Source organism: Notolabrus celidotus, chromosome 22 (genome assembly GCF_009762535.1).
Source record: "Notolabrus celidotus isolate fNotCel1 chromosome 22, fNotCel1.pri, whole genome shotgun sequence".
Lineage (NCBI taxonomy): Eukaryota > Metazoa > Chordata > Actinopteri > Labriformes > Labridae > Notolabrus > Notolabrus celidotus.
This window is the reverse complement of record NC_048293.1, coordinates 29,008,658-29,024,364: the sequence shown is the minus strand read 5'-3', so window position 1 is coordinate 29,024,364 and position 15,707 is coordinate 29,008,658. Positions and strand designations below refer to the sequence as shown.

Here is a 15,707-nt window from a genome sequence, read left to right as displayed (position 1 = left end):
CCAACAAATATCCTGACATGTTTCCAGTGTTCAATATTTGGATCAAATAAAACCCTTTCTGATTCACAGCGAGCTTCTCCTCCAGTGTTACAGTATACAACCAGCCATAAGCAGTAAACAGCTCCACTCAGAGGAGCCAGAGATGTTTTATCAGTTGGTGCCAGTGTGCCGTTTGTGCCAGGCTGGAAGGAGATGAACGCCAACTGCTGCAGGGACCGAGCACTTCCTGGCAGCGCTGCAAACCACAAAATGACATAAAACACTGCATAGCTCCACACAACAACACAAAATTACTCCAAAGCTCACACTGGTACACAGAAAAGGCCCAACAGAGGCCACAAAGCATGAAAGAGAGCCGGCCAAGAGGTGCAGAGGAATAACACGGCAACAAAATCCTGTCTGAGCTGGTTTCTAACGTCTCATGGCTGCAAGGGCCAAAAGTTAGGACCACAGTGTTCCCATCTTATCGACAAATCTAGAGACTAAAGTTTGATTTAACTGCTTTCTATTGGAAATTGTTTTCAGCCTCAGAACTCTGTAAATACAGAAATCCACAGCCAGACAGGAGGATATCTGTGTCCTTGATTCCCTGATAGATACCCTGTCAGGTTTTCACCTTTAGCACTTTATAATTCTCAGCTAGCAGGAACTAAACGGCACAAAGATGAACTTGAGAGGACGGTTGAATGTGTGAAGAGGTCTAAAGTTTGGCTAAAAGCAAAACATGTGTTTGTCTGAAAGATGAAAAAGCTTGAACTGCTGATGTTGTGAGAGAGTCATCCTCTTCTCCTGTCCTGAAAATCAAAGGCAGACTCAAAAAATCAAGAAGAGTCCAAAAGTCAAAAAGTAGTCCCAAAATCAAGAATAGTCAGAAAAATCAAAAATAGTCCCAAAAGTCCCCAAAATCAAGAACAGTCCCAAAAAAGTCCCAAAAATCAAGAATAGTCTCCAAAATGAAAAAATAGTCCCAAAATGAAAAAATAGTCCCAAAAGGTCCAAAAAAAATTAAAGACGAGTCCAAAATCTCTAAAAAAAATAGTCCCAAAAGTCCCAAAAATCAAGAATAGTCCCAAAAATCGAAAATAGTCCCAAAAGTCCCAAAATCAAGAATAGTCCCAAAAATGAAGAATAATCCCAGAAGTCCCAAAAAAATCAAGAATAGTCCCCAAAATTAAAAAATAGTCCAAAAGGTCCAAAAAATGAAGAATAGTCCCAAAAATGAAGAATAGTCCCAAAAATGAAGAATAGTCCCAAAAATAGTCCCAAAAGTCCCAAAAATCAAGAATAGTCCCCAAAATGAAAAAATAGTCCCAAAGGTCCAAAAAATTAAAGACGAGTCCAAAAGTCAAAAACAGTCCCAAAAGTCCACAAAATGAATAGTCCCAAAAATCAAAAATAGTCCCAAAAGTCCCAAAAATCAAGAATAGTCCCAAAATTGAGAATAGTCCCAAAATCAAGAATAGTCCCAAAAATGAAGAATAATCCCAGAAGTCCCAAAAATCAAGAATAGTCGCCAAAAATCAAGAATAGTCCCAAAAATAGTCCCAAAAGTCCCAAAAATCGAGAATAGTCCCAAAATCGAGAATAGTCCCAAAATCAAGAATAGTCCCAAAATCGAGAATAGTCCCAAAAATGAAGAATAGTCCCAAAATCAAGAATAGTCACAAAAATCAAGAATAGTCCCAAAAATCGAAAATAGTCACAAAAATCAAGAATAGTCCCAAAATCAAGAATAGTCCCAAAATTGAAGAATAATCCCAGAAGTCCCAAAAAATCAAGAATAGTCCCCAAAATTAAAAAATAGTCCCAAATCTCTAAAATAGTCCCAGAGGTCCAAAAAAATTAAAGACTAGTCCAAAAGTCAAAAATAGTCCCAAAAGTCCCAGAATCAAGAACAGTCCCAAAAATCAAGAATAGTCCCAAAAATCCCAAACACCAAAGTGGATATCAGAGTTCTAATCAGCAGGATAGAGAAAGTAAGATCACTAAACAAGGTGTCAGCGTTACATTAGGATGCGTTCAAGGTCGGTTTGGTAACGGTAGTTATAACATCATCACGGTGTGTTCAAGGTCACCTGAAGAAAAGGAAAAGTCACGTTTTGTCGAGAAACTTGAATAATAGTTTATTATAAGGAGAAATGAGTTTTAACAGAAATATAAAAACAGATATTACAAATTCAATCTGTTTAACTTCCAGACATGAACTCCAATGATCTTAAAATACATCATCAAACCTACTGATGCTTAGATTTTTCATAGTAAATATTAAAATGATAATAAAAAGGCGTGACTGAGAGCTCCTGATCATTCTGATTTAGGGCTGGGTGGTTCAGTGGTGCAAAGATTGATAGATTGATTGAACATCCATAAAGACTGGTCCGTATTCTGAACTAGTTTTTAATATTAATTATAAAATCAGTTTCTCTGCTGCAGACGAGCTTTAGTGAAATAAATACCTTGTTTTTCTTTATTTGTCAGATTGATAATTCTTTAAAATATAGATAATATAAACCGCTCTGTTAGAAACAGACCCTGATGTGAGCGTTCATACAGAAGAAGAAATTAGATCTGAACAGGACTCACACCCAGAAACACAAATCAAGGATTAATTCACCGACATTTCAAGCAGCCAATACAGAAGAAGACGCCGCTCGCTCGGCGCCAGTACGGCTGAATTAAAACCACTACAGGGCCTCCACCTTGAGCATAATATTATGGAGTCCTGCAGCCCGTGTTGGCACGATGAGGATCGGTGCCAGCTGTTCTTCTTGCTGCTGTAGGAGAATGATTCTGGCACCGTGTCGGCTGTAAACTGTCGCCAGATGCTGCGGGAGGCGGCCAGCTTCAGCCGGGCTCCAACAGGCCGGAGGTGCTCGGGCTCAACATATTCTAAAATGAGATATCCGACCTTTGACCTTTGTTCTGTCGGGATGCAATCTGCACAGATACAGGGAGGACGGGAGGAGAGGTGCCAAGACAAAGACAGCTCTTCTCTTCACTTTTAGTTTAGTGTTTTTATCAGCAGGTGGGAACAGAGAGGAAGTCATGTTTACTCCATCGTTCTTAGACTAGAGGCTTATTTTCTTACACGCCTCGGGGTGTAAACAGCTTAAAGTTACAACAAGTTTTCTTCAAGCCGAGAGCCACTAACAGGACTTTAATGGCTGCTCTGTAATCTTTGTGCTCAGATGTGCAGCACACAGAGGCTACAGTCCTCCTCGCAGAGGTCGCCGGTTTGATTCCCAGCCACGACCATTTCCTGCATGTCTTCCCTCGCTCTCTACTCCCCATACTTCCTGTCTCTCTTCAGCTGTCCTATGGAAGAAAGGCAAAAAGGCCAAAAATATAACTTAAAAAACCCTAAGAAACATTAGTTTCGTCTCCCTCGTCCAATGACAGATCCTGCCTTAACTGTGAGGACTACATTGCAGCCATTACAGCCTGTCTCAATGCTTCAGGCTGAAGAGATCTACCTGAGAGATCCTAAACTCAGTATCAGTATCAGTATCAGTATCAGTATCAGTATCAGTGATTTTGAGATGAAAGCACCTCCAAAAAAAGGGCCTAGAAGTAAAAGTACTGGTTGTTCTTTAACCCAGGACTTCCCAAACTTTTTGGACCCCCAAATGTAGGCGCCAATAATTTCTGACCCCCTCTGTTATACCAGTTAACTCTCATCTTCTGACACATCCTTCATCTCTGACTGTTAACCAATGGTTGCGTCTGATTGAATTGCAGCCATTACAGTCTGTCTCATTGCTGCAGGCTGAAGAGATCTACCTGAGAGATCCCAAACTGTTTTCAGTATTAGTGATTTTGAACTCCAAAAAAGGGCCCAGAGGTAAAAGTACTGGTTGTTCCTTTAACCCAGGACTTCCCAAACTTTTTGAACCCCCAAATGTAGGCGCCAATGATTTGCGACCCCCTCTGTCAAACCAGATTCCTCTCGTCTTCTGACACATCCTTCATTTCTCCCTCGTCCAATGACAGATCCTGCCTTAACTGTGAGGACCACATTGCAGCCATTGCAGTCTGTCTCAATGCTTCAGGCTGAAGAGATCTACCTGAGAGATCCCAAACTGTCTTATGTAGTAGTGATTTTGAGATGAAAACACCTCCAAAAAAAGGGCCCAGAAGTAAAACATACTGGTTGTTCCTTTAACCCAGGACTTCCCAAACTTTGTGGACCCCATTTGCCTCTGTCAAACTGATACAGTGTTTTTTTTGACCCGTCCTGCTTCCATGTACAGTTTTTATATCAACATTTAAACCCTTCTGAATCCATATCTCAGTTTGAAGTTTGAAATGTCTCCACCCTCATTAATCTGAGGAAACACAACGAGGGAAATAAGTCTGGGACTTCATCGTCATATACCTGACACATCCTGAATGTGGGACTTTATAAGTGTTGTCTATAAACCAGACCTGAACCGTCCCTGGGTGTCCGTTAAAGCTGCAGTTTTCACTCCCGTCTCCAGCCTGAGCTATCTTAATGGAGATACAAGGTTTTCCCCAGACGAGACAATTGAGTCGACATTTCAGGTGCCACCGGGGAGCGCGAGCGCTGCCAGCTGGGCAGCCGCTGGCCTCAGCGTGAGCTGGCAGGGTTTAAAGTGTGTGTGTGTGTGTGTGTGTGTGTGTGTGTGTGTGTGTGTGTGTGTGTGTGTGTGTGTGTGTGTGCTTGTGTGTGTAATGAACTGGACAGAGCCAACATGCCTGAACAGCAGCAGCTACAGATACTGAACACACATCAGTGCATCCACGACACAACACGGCACACGGAGGAACCTGTCCGTGGAAATGAAGGAGTCAACACCTGAGGGGTCGGCCTGGGAGGATTCAGACTGGATGCAGGAGGAGGGAGGGGGTTTAAGGGAGGGTTTTTTTTTTTTGCAGAGTCCAGCTTGTAGATGACCAAAACCCAACACTCCCTGGTATCCTCCGGCATGTCGTTCCACAGCTCAGGGGCAGGAACAGAAAATGCTGGATCACCCTTGGTGTTTCTGTTTGAGTCTGGAATAGTTAATAAAGACCTAACGGAGGATCTGAGGTTACATGATGGCTCGTAGGGAGTCAAGATAGGTACGGGGTCTGGGGGGTAGGTGGGGATATCTAACAGGGAAAGGTCCTGAGGTAAAGGTGCGTTGTGACTGCTTTCTTAAAACCGTCCAGGGTTGGGGCGCTGCAGATGTCGGGAGGGAGAGAGATCCACAGAGTAGGGGTTCCCACACTTGAAGGCTCTGTCCCTGAAGGTCTGCAGCTTAGTCCTTGGGATGGAGAGGAGACCCAGGTCCAAAGACCTTAGGTTCTGGGATGGAGTATGTTGGTGGAGGTGGAGGAGGTCAGCCAGGTATTGGGGGGGCGAGGGCATGCAGAGATTAGTAGGTGAGGAGGAGGAGCTTATAGGTGATGTGGTACTTTACAGGGAGCCAGTGGAGGTGAATGAGGGTGGGGGTGATGTGCTGCCAGGGCTTGGTGTGCATGAGAACCCTGGCAGCTGAGTTCTGCTTGTATTGGAGCCTGTTATATCCTACATGTTATATGAGTTATTTTTGCTCTTATCACCAACTGGCATAATACTTTGTCACGCTCATTTCTGATTCAGATTCTGCATTTATTTAAAAGCACAGATGATGTACTTTGAAAAGCATCATTTTAAAAAAACATTTGAAGAAATATATTCACTATTTGACGTCCTAACCAATTTGAAAACAACTGTTCACATATTTTTTTAAATATTCACAGAAATGCAACTTGTAGAATAATTTGAAATGCAGTGAATTCAGACAAAGAGCGTGTTTCTAACTCGGTCGATCAGTCGGTGCAAAGACATGAAAAGACAGAACGGCACAGGAAGTCGTCATTTTAAAAAAACGTCCACGTACAAATGAATGTATTCAAAGATTTACAGGTGATTGGATACTTAGTGAAGTCCCTGGCAGATTAAAAGTTTGACTGAATGATGAAGTCGAAGGTAAAGTCACAGAATCAGATTAGTTATAAGAACTGATCCTGAAGGGGGACGCCAACGTCTTCCAAAACTTTTGAAGGAATCCATCCAATTAAGACCAAGTTACTCCAATTTCCTCTGCATATGTCAAACTTTTAATGGTACTCTGGATAAACTGGATAGGCAGGCATCCTCTGAGGACCACGAACACCCGTACAAAATGTCTTATTGATACTTTAAATAATGGTTTTGATATTTCATTGGAGACCAAAGCGATCATCTGGTCTTCCAAAGGCCTTTCAAAAACAGACCTTGTACCTAACGATGTTCCTCTTTCTCCTCCACAGACAACGAGAACACCAAGTCAGAGGGAAAGTCCGGCCACCAATCAGAACGCAGCGAGGACCCCGAGGCAGACAGCAAGCGCCAGCAGCCGGGACAACCCCACTGTTCCTCCGAACAAGACATGAAGCGCCAGGAAGAAGGAGACAGCTCGAGTAACCCCGAGAGCCAGGACAGCGACGACAGCCTGGAACCGTCGGATGGAGAGCCGGAGGAAGTGGAGGAGGCGAGCGGTGGAGGAGGAGGAGGAGGAGGAGGAGGAGGAGGAGGAGGAGGTGGAGGAGGAAGGTTGGGGAGGTTAGCAGGACTGGGAGGGTTAGGAGGGCTCGGCGCCATCGGAGGACTTGGGAATCTGGGAGGGCTTCATATCAAAGTAGAGCACTACGGAGAGGGGGAAGAAGTACAGCTGCACAACCCACAAACTTCTTCCTCAGAGGAGGAGGAGGAAGAGGAGGAGGAGGACGACGATGAGGTGGAGGAGGGAGGCGTGCAGAACTGCGACGCCGGGAACAAGCTCCAGAAGAGGAGGAAGAGGAGGAAAGTGCAGAAGTGGGACGGATCCCGGAGCAGAAGGCTTCGTCTCTCCTCGACGACGCCCAGCCCGGTCGGCATGGACGACGCGACGCCGCTGGTCGAGGCGTCATCCGCCAACTCCTCCCACCTCCTCGCCAACTCTGGATCCCCGAACAGCCCGGGTGCATCGTCAGTCTTGAAAATCAAGACCGAGATGGCGGAACCGATCAACTTCGACAACGACAGCAGCATCTGGAACTACCCGCCCAACAGAGAGATCTCCAGGAACGAGTCGCCGTACAGCATGACCTCCAAACCGGCGGCGCCAGGGAGCCACGAGTCCTTCCCCTCTCCCCAAGGAGGCTCTCTGCAGGTCGCCATCCCAGACTCTGTCCTCACCCCTCCAGGGACAGAAGGGGGCGCAGGAGGGGTGAGGAAGCCACCTTACAACGGAAGCTCCGCCCCGTCGTCTGCTTCCAGCGCCGCCAGTTTAGCTCCTCCCTCCAGCGCCTCGTCCGCCGACCCCCTCTCCCCTCCTCTGTCGGCCTCCCCGAGAGACAAGCAACAAGGTACGCCCACCACTTCCTCTTCTTCTTCCTCCTCTTCCTCCTCCTCCTCTGCGTCCTCGTCGACCTCTTCCTCCTCGCTGCTGTACTCCGGCGACCTCGAGGCGCTGCAGCGTCTGCAGGCCGGTAACGTGGTGCTGCCGCTGGTCCACCGGGTCACGGGGACTCTGGCGTCCACCAGCACGACGGCTCCACGGGTCTACACCACCGGCACCATCAGGTACGCACCGGCGGACGTCACACTGGCCATGGCGCAAGGGAACCTCCTCCCGAACGCAGCCATGAACTTCGTGGACGGCTCAGGGTTCGGCTTGGACCCGAAGACGCCCATGGAGATGCTGTACCACCACGTCCACAGGTTGAACATGTCGGCGGCGGCGGCGGCCGGCCCCTTCGTCGGATCGCCCGCCGCGTCGGGAGCTAACGGCGCCCTGGGAGGCCAGATGCCGACGGCGGCAAACGTTTTCACGACGGCGGAGGGACTTTTCTCGACGCTGCCGTTCCCGGTGTACAGCAACGGGATCCACGCCACACAGACAACCCTGGAGAGGAAGGAGGATTAAGGCGAAATGTTGAAGACCGTATTACTGTGTTTCTGGAATCAACGACTGTGAAAAGAAAAGACTTTTCTATCTTTTATCAACACGGCACTGTGTTCACCGAGAGGGAGAACGGACAGGGAAGGACCACAAATGTACTCCAGCACTTTGAATCTGAGCAACTGAGCTTGTGTAATAGACATGAATGACCCTCAGACATGTCCCTCTTTTCTATCTCTTCCTCTCCTCATCCTCCTCCTCCTCCTCCTCTGTCTCTCTTTGCAATCAGCAAGGTCTTTTTCTCAAACGAACAAACAGACGATTCTTTCCTGTAAAAGAATTCCCTTTTTTTGCCTACAGAGAATTCATACGAGCGGGAGGACTCCGCCGGAGCCCGACCGCTCATTTTTATTATTTAGTCTTGATTCTGTTTGCGTCTTTATGAAGATGCTGATTGTTTGTATTTAAAAGGAGGAACGGTGCAGGGATTTGTAACGGACTGGACTCTTTGTGGCGACTCCTTGATGTGATCAAGACGTGAGAAGCAGTTTTTAAAAGCAAGAAGAAGAAGAAGAAGAAGAAGAAGAAGGGAGCTCTCCTGCGCCGCTGGGATAATCTTTTGAAAAGAGGACGTTTGTTTCTGGATGGAGGGGAATCGTTTAGTTGACTTCTGTTTTCTTTTTTATATAAAATACTCTAGCTCAGACTTACAAATCAAGCATTATGAAGAAAAACAAAAAAAAGCAATTTCAGCAGCCGGGTAATGACCTGTGAAATATCGAATGTTACTACTTCCTCTTTATCCCAGGAGTTTACCTACAGGTCTCGCACCAAACATAACCTCCTCTTACATCTCTTCACATCTCTCTCTCTCTCTCTCTCTCTCTCTCTCTCTCTCTCTCTCTCCCTCTCAGTTCTCCTGTCTGCATTTCTTACCTGTTCGATCTACAGATATCATGGTGCTACCGACCGTCCAGTCACCCTGATTCAGCTGGCTGATGTGGGTGCTGTAAACGACCCACAGCTCGTTTGACAGACTTGATCGTGTTTTCTTTCTTTTTTCGGAGGGGGAAACAATGGTTAGAGTTTTATTTGGTTTTCTCATCTGACCTTCAGGAAAGTCAGACACACAGCAGGAACCCTGAGAACCTCAAAGTCAGCCTCATCACCTCCACGTGTCTCTCGTTCGTCCGTCTGAGAGGAAGAAGAAGAAGGAGAGCGTCACGTGATTGGGCGACGGACATGGAGGTGATTGGTTGAATTTAAGGCTGCGTAGAGTTTATTTAATCACTTTTAACTCTCAGTGAAACTGAGGCTAATATGCTCGTGATGCTAACTTGAAAAATGAATGTTGAAACCTCGACCGGCTCCTGTTTGAACTCTGTTTGTTTTTAGATCAGTCCTTTGTCTTTGTTTATTGTCCTCCTCCTCCTTCTTCTTCTCCTCTTTCTTCTTCTTCTTCTTCTTCTTCTTCTCTTTCTTCCTAAACCAGAATCACCTCCACAAGATTTTTCCTAAACAATCCACTCTCTTCCATCTCATCGCCGGACCCTGTGATTTAAAAAAAAACCACATATCAACAAGGAGATTGTAATAAAGACATTTGCATTTTTCAATCAATCAACAATCAAAAACAATCAATCCAATAACTACAAAAAAAATATGAATTTTTTTGAGGAAGAGAAAAATCTCACATTCCTTTAAAGATGTTGTCTTTGTCGTTGTTCTTCTGTTACGTGTCCCCGCCCCCTCGCCCCCCCCTCGCCCCCCCCTCGCCCCCCCTCGCCCCGCCGCCGCCTCTGTTGCCAAAAAAAAAAGAAGATTGTCACGTTTGGTGTTTTAAAGCACTGTGATTCTCGTTCATTTGTATTCTCTCTCTTTCTTTGACTTTTTTGGGTAAAAAGAAAAAAAAGTTGAGAACAAGTAGTGGTTTAAAAAAAAACTGTCCTGACATCCATCCAACTTTTTGAAGTTGACAGCCCCGTCTTTCCATCCCGTCATCCTTATTACCCAGTGTGATTAAACCGTAAAAACGTGTTACCGATGTGTTTAGTGTCACTGGCTGTCAAAAAGTCTTTCATGGCGACTTCTCTCTCTGTGTGTGTTGACTATATGCAGTATATACTGAGCTACTGTAGCTGTTTTTGTCCCTTGTCTTCTCTGTGCTCTCTCTAGTGTTGGGGGGAGGAGCAACGGGGGCGGGGCTTATCTGGGAGAGAGGGGTGTGGCCTGTTTTTGGGGCGTCCCTCTCCCACGCCCCGCCTCCTTCTCTCTCTCCCTCTATCTGCAGTCTTAGTGAAACCAGTGGAGGTTTGTGGAATTTCGTGTTCGGTGGCCTTTGCAAAAAACAACAAAAAAAAGTTTGTAGAGTCCACCTTTTCTTTCCGCTGCTTCCTTTTCGTCTTTGTAAAACCTCTTTCTGTTTGTTTTCTAATCCTTCTCTCTTTCTCTCTCTCTGCTATTGCTTTTTGCTGTTGTGTAGTCTTATACAAACCTCTTTATCTTGCTGTCCTTTCTCTCAGAGATGAAAAAGATTCTTTAACTAGCTCAAAGGTTTATGGAGCCATGTTTTCGCCGCTAAGGAATTCTGGGAAACGCAGTTTCCAGCTTTTGCGTAAGTCTAAACTAATAATAAATATTTACACTACATAGAATTCAATTACAATGAGGGGAAAAAAAGCCTAAAGTAGCGTTTTTTTTGTAGATGTAGTCCTGGAAAAACCATAAAAGCCTCAGTTGTGAAACATTTCCCAGAGTCCCTTGGGGCTTCCTGTGTGCATTGGGTGTATTTCATTGGTTCCCACCAATCTTGTTGACTTCCTGCGCAAACTTCTCTCAAACAAAGTTACACAAGTGGTTCAAGGGGGGAGAAAAATATCAGGACACGTGATAAAAAAAAACGGTTTTAAAGATTTCTTAAGAAATTAAAAGAAGAAAAAAATATTTCGCACTATAAATCTATTTTTATAGGTGTTTTGGAAAAACTGAACTGCATGTTTAGTAAGTTCGTCTGATGCGTTTCACGTGAACAAACCCTCGTTTTCCTTTCGTTCGTTCGTTTCTCGGGTCCTGCGTTTTCGTGTTTTTTTTACGCGTGTCGAGCCCAACACGGGGACGCGATGGAGGCCTGCCGAAAGGAGCAAAGTCTGTAGGGGAGAACGGGGTTGGATGTCACACGGGTTGGTTGGCACACTCGTTATATCTCGCCACTAGAGGGTGCTGTCTCTCAAATTGGGGTATGGACATTTTCAGAATTAGGGTCAGAGCTCACCTACAGAGTCTTCTCTGGAGTCAGACAGCTGAACTTGAGGTGAGAGGACTTTTGGGGTTTTTATGTCCAATTGTAAATATTCAGCTCCTCAGTATTTTTCTTCTAGGCTTTTAAACGACGGGTTTATAACAAAACAAGTGTTACCCGTACAAAGTGTGAGGGGAAAGCTAGAGTTTAGTGTTTTATTAGCTAGCTAACTAGTTGTTAGATGGTTGTTAGCCTTGATGCTAGCAAAAAATTCCAGTTGGGGTTGGTTGTCACATGTAACACCCAACCCCTATGTTGGCAAAATCATGCATGGTGAAATGCAACTGTGACAACCAACCCAATAGAGTGTGACAACCAACCCCAACCCCATAGTGTGTGACAACCAACCCAATAGAGTGTGACAACAAACCCCATAGAGTGTGACAACCAACCCAATAGAGTGTGACAACCAACCCCATAGAGTGTGACAACCAACCCCATAGAGTGTGACAACCAACCCCAACCCCATAGAGTGTGACAACCAACCCCAACCCCATAGAGTGTGACAACCAACCCCATAGAGTGTGACAACCAACCCCATAGAGTGTGACAACCAACCCCATAGAGTGTGACAACCAACCCCATAGAGTGTGACAACCAACCCCATAGAGTGTGACAACCAACCCCATAGAGTGTGACAACCAACCCCATAGAGTGTGACAACCAACCCCATAGAGTGTGACAACCAACCCCATAGTGTGTGACAACCAACCCCATAGTGTGTGACAACCAACCCCATAGTGTGTGACAACCAACCCCATAGAGTGTGACAACCAACCCCAACCCCATAGTGTGACAACCAACCCCATAGAGTGTGACAACCATCCCCATAGAGTGTGACAACCAACCCCATAGAGTGTGACAACCAACCCCATAGAGTGTGACAACCAACCCCATAGTGTGTGATAACCAACCCCATAGAGTGTGACAACCAACCCCAACCCCATAGAGTGTGACAACCAACCCCATAGAGTGTGACAACCAACCCCATAGTGTGTGACAACCAACCCCATAGAGTGTGACAACCAACCCCATAGAGTGTGACAACCAACCCCATAGTGTGTGACAACCAACCCCAACCCCATAGTGTGTGACAACCAACCCCATAGTGTGTGACAACCAACCCCAACCCCATAGTGTGTGACAACCAACCCCATAGTGTGTGACAACCAACCCCATAGTGTGTGACAACCAACCCCATAGTGTGTGACAACCAACCCCATAGTGTGTGACAACCAACCCCAACCCCATAGAGTGTGACAACCAACCCCATAGTGTGTGACATCCAACCCCATAGTGTGTGACAACCAACCCCATAGAGTGTGACAACCAACCCCAACCCCATAGAGTGTGACAACCAACCCCATAGAGTGTGACAACCAACCCCATAGAGTGTGACAACCAACCCCAACCCCATAGTGTGTGAAAACCAACCCCAACCCCATAGAGTGTGACAACCAACCCCATAGAGTGTGACAACCAACCCCAACCCCATAGAGTGTGACAACCAACCCCATAGTGTGTGACAACCAACCCCAACCCCATAGAGTGTGACAACCAACCCCATAGAGTGTGACAACCAACCCCAACCCCATAGTGTGTGACAACCAACCCCATAGTGTGTGACAACCAACCCCATAGTGTGTGACAACCAATCCCATAGAGTGTGACAACCAACCCCATAGTGTGTGACAACCAACCCCAACCCCATAGAGTGTGACAACCAACCTCATAGTGTGTGACAACCAACCCCATAGAGTGTGACAACCAACCCCATAGTGTGTGACAACCAACCCCATAGAGTGTGACAACCAACCCCATAGAGTGTGACAACCAACCCCATAGTGTGTGACAACCATCCCCATAGTGTGTGACAACCATCCCAGTGATGGGGTTGGTTGTCACAATGTGTCAGAGTGTCTTTGATAGTTAATTGCCTCTTTGTTTCAATGAGTTGGAAAATGAGAGGGATCCACATTTCAAGCCAACACCTTAAGCTTCAATTTAATGTAGGAATGACTTTTGAAAGATGTACAAAGTCTGACAACCAACCCCGTTCTCCCCTACTCTGAAGCCGTCCCAGGCCTCTATTCCCCCTCCCCTGCATATCAGGAAAATAAATCTGTAGCGTCTGTGCGTTCTGTGACAAACTACGTCTTGTACTGCAACGATCACGTTTTAAAAACATGCAGGTTCGTTGGTGAAACAGTGGAGTTATTTATTTTTGGGGAATGTGAATCGGGCCGCTCGTTCTGTCGGTTGAATGTTAAATTAAAGGAGCATTTTGTTCACGCTCCTTTGGGATTTTAGCGTTTTCTACTTTGGCGTGAAAATGGGGGGGAGGGGGAGGGGCACAACGGAAAGGCAGGCCCCCCATTGGTGAAGAAGAGGGGGGGATGATAGGCGGGAGGAGGGGCACACATTACTCAGACGAAACCAGGAAATACACCCACATGTAACAAAAACCAAACAGCCGGTCCAAGCTGTTTCAATGTTTTTCTGTGTTTTATGTCGAAAAATGAAACTTTGCTGGTGATTTTAAAAACGTAAAAACCTTAATCACAGCTGCTGTCAAAAATACATAGTGTTTAAGAATTACAAATATTGAAAAATCACTTCATTTACCTGTGAAAAAACTGTGTCTGTGTTTTTAACTATTTCTTGTACAATTATACAGATTCTTTTATGAGGAACTTGGTGCCAAGTAGCTGAAATACGGGAGAGAGGGAATCTCTTATTATCAATGTTAACAGTGTTATAAAATTCTAAATACAAACAAATTAAAATATTAAAAAAGAGAAAACTATGGTACATTTCTATTTTTTATTTTCCTTCTTTTTTCCTCACAGAAGAGGGAAAAACATGACTAACTGATGCTAACTTTGAGTGCCTGGCTTATTTTTTATTATTATTATTTTTAAAAGACATCTTTTTGAGTTAATTTTTTCCATGAATAATGCTGCAAATCTGAATATGTACATACTTCATTTTTATAGCAGTTGTTCTTTTATAAGTTTACTAGGTTCTCATCCGCTCAGAGGAACATGTCACACACATGGTTGTCTTTCTGTAACCCGGTTTTCACCATCTTACAGGTGCCATATTCATAATAAAAATTTCTCTCAAATTTGTTACCAGATTGCATCATTTCTTCTTTTGGACACATTCAGCCATCCCACTAAAATATTACTGATGCTGCAACATCCCAGTGAGCTGCTTTCTTCCTCTTTGCTCCTTTTCTTTTTGTTCTCTCGTTCCTACATCTGATAAAGACCGACCGGGCGGACGATCGGCGCCTCATGGAAATGCTTTCCAGTTTTCAAATGGTTTTAGAATAGCATCTTAAAACAGGTCGCTTTTGTTACATATTCTAGAATTTAAATGACTCAAAAAAATCGCAAAAATTGGTCAAAAATGTCGCTTCAGCCTGCGGCCATGAAACAGGCTGTAATGGCTGTAATGTAATCCTTTGGGGCAAACATGCTGGATTAAAGTACGTCCAAGTTTGGGTGAATTTTTTGCATATAAGGTCCCTAAACACTTGTATATACCTGGAGTTTAAAGAAGTTTGCTGTGTGGTGTTTCGGCCCACAGCGGTGATACAGGCTGTAATGGCTGTAATGTAATCCTTTGCTGCAAATGTGCCAGAAGAAGGTACGTCCAAGTATGGGACAATCTTTTGCATATAAGGTCCTTAATGACATATAAATACAGAGGGTTTAAGGATTGTAGCTGTGAAGTTTTTCAGCCAGCAACATCAAAACAGGCTTTTGCTGCAAATGTTCAAATGTGCCATACGTCCACTGAGCTTGGCCATACATTTTCATGTATTACAGCCTAAAGGACTTGTAAGCACAAATGTTTTAGGGATTTCTCCAGTAGATTGTTTTAGCCAGCAGCCATGAAACAGGCTGTAATGGCTGCAATGTAATCTTTTGCTGCAAATGTACCAAAAGAAAGTACGTCCAAGTATGGGACAATCTTTTGCATATAAGGTCCTTAATGACATATAAATACAGAGGGTTTAAGGATTGTAGCTGTGACGTTTTTCAGCCAGCAACATCAAAACAGGCTGTAATGGCTGTGATGTAATCCTTTGGTGCAAACATGCTGGATTAAAGGACGTCAAAGTTTGCCCTAATTTTATGGCATATTGTTTCCTTATTGACTTATAAACACAAAGAGTGTTTCGGCCAGCAGCAGTGAAACAGGCTGTAACAGCTGCAATGTAATCCTTTGGGGAAGCCGTACTAGATAAAAGTCCAAGTTTGGGTGAATTTTTTGCATATCGGGTCCTTAATTACTTGTAACAAACAGTTTAAGGACTCCTGCTGTGGAGAGTTTAGGTCAGGAACAGTGTAACAGGCTGTAATGGCTGTAATGTAATCCTTTGTGGCAAACATGCTGGATTAAAGGACGTCCAAGTTTGGGTGAATTTTTTCCATATAAGGTCCCTACACACTTGTATATACCTAGAGTTTAAAGAAGTTTACTGTGTG

The 15,707-nt window shown here is 44.8% G+C and overlaps 1 protein-coding gene across 1 annotated transcript; it reads left to right on the top strand.

Annotated features, from left to right (window-relative positions):
* Positions 1–6,284: 6,284 nt before the first annotated feature.
* On the top strand, positions 6,285–14,335 carry LOC117806548 (neuronal PAS domain-containing protein 3; the record flags this gene model as incomplete). The annotated part of the gene is made up of 2 exons (XM_034675495.1): positions 6,285–9,158; positions 13,886–14,335. A coding segment is annotated over one exon (1,650 nt), but the record flags the coding sequence as incomplete, so codon positions are not given.
* Positions 14,336–15,707: the final 1,372 nt, after the last annotated feature.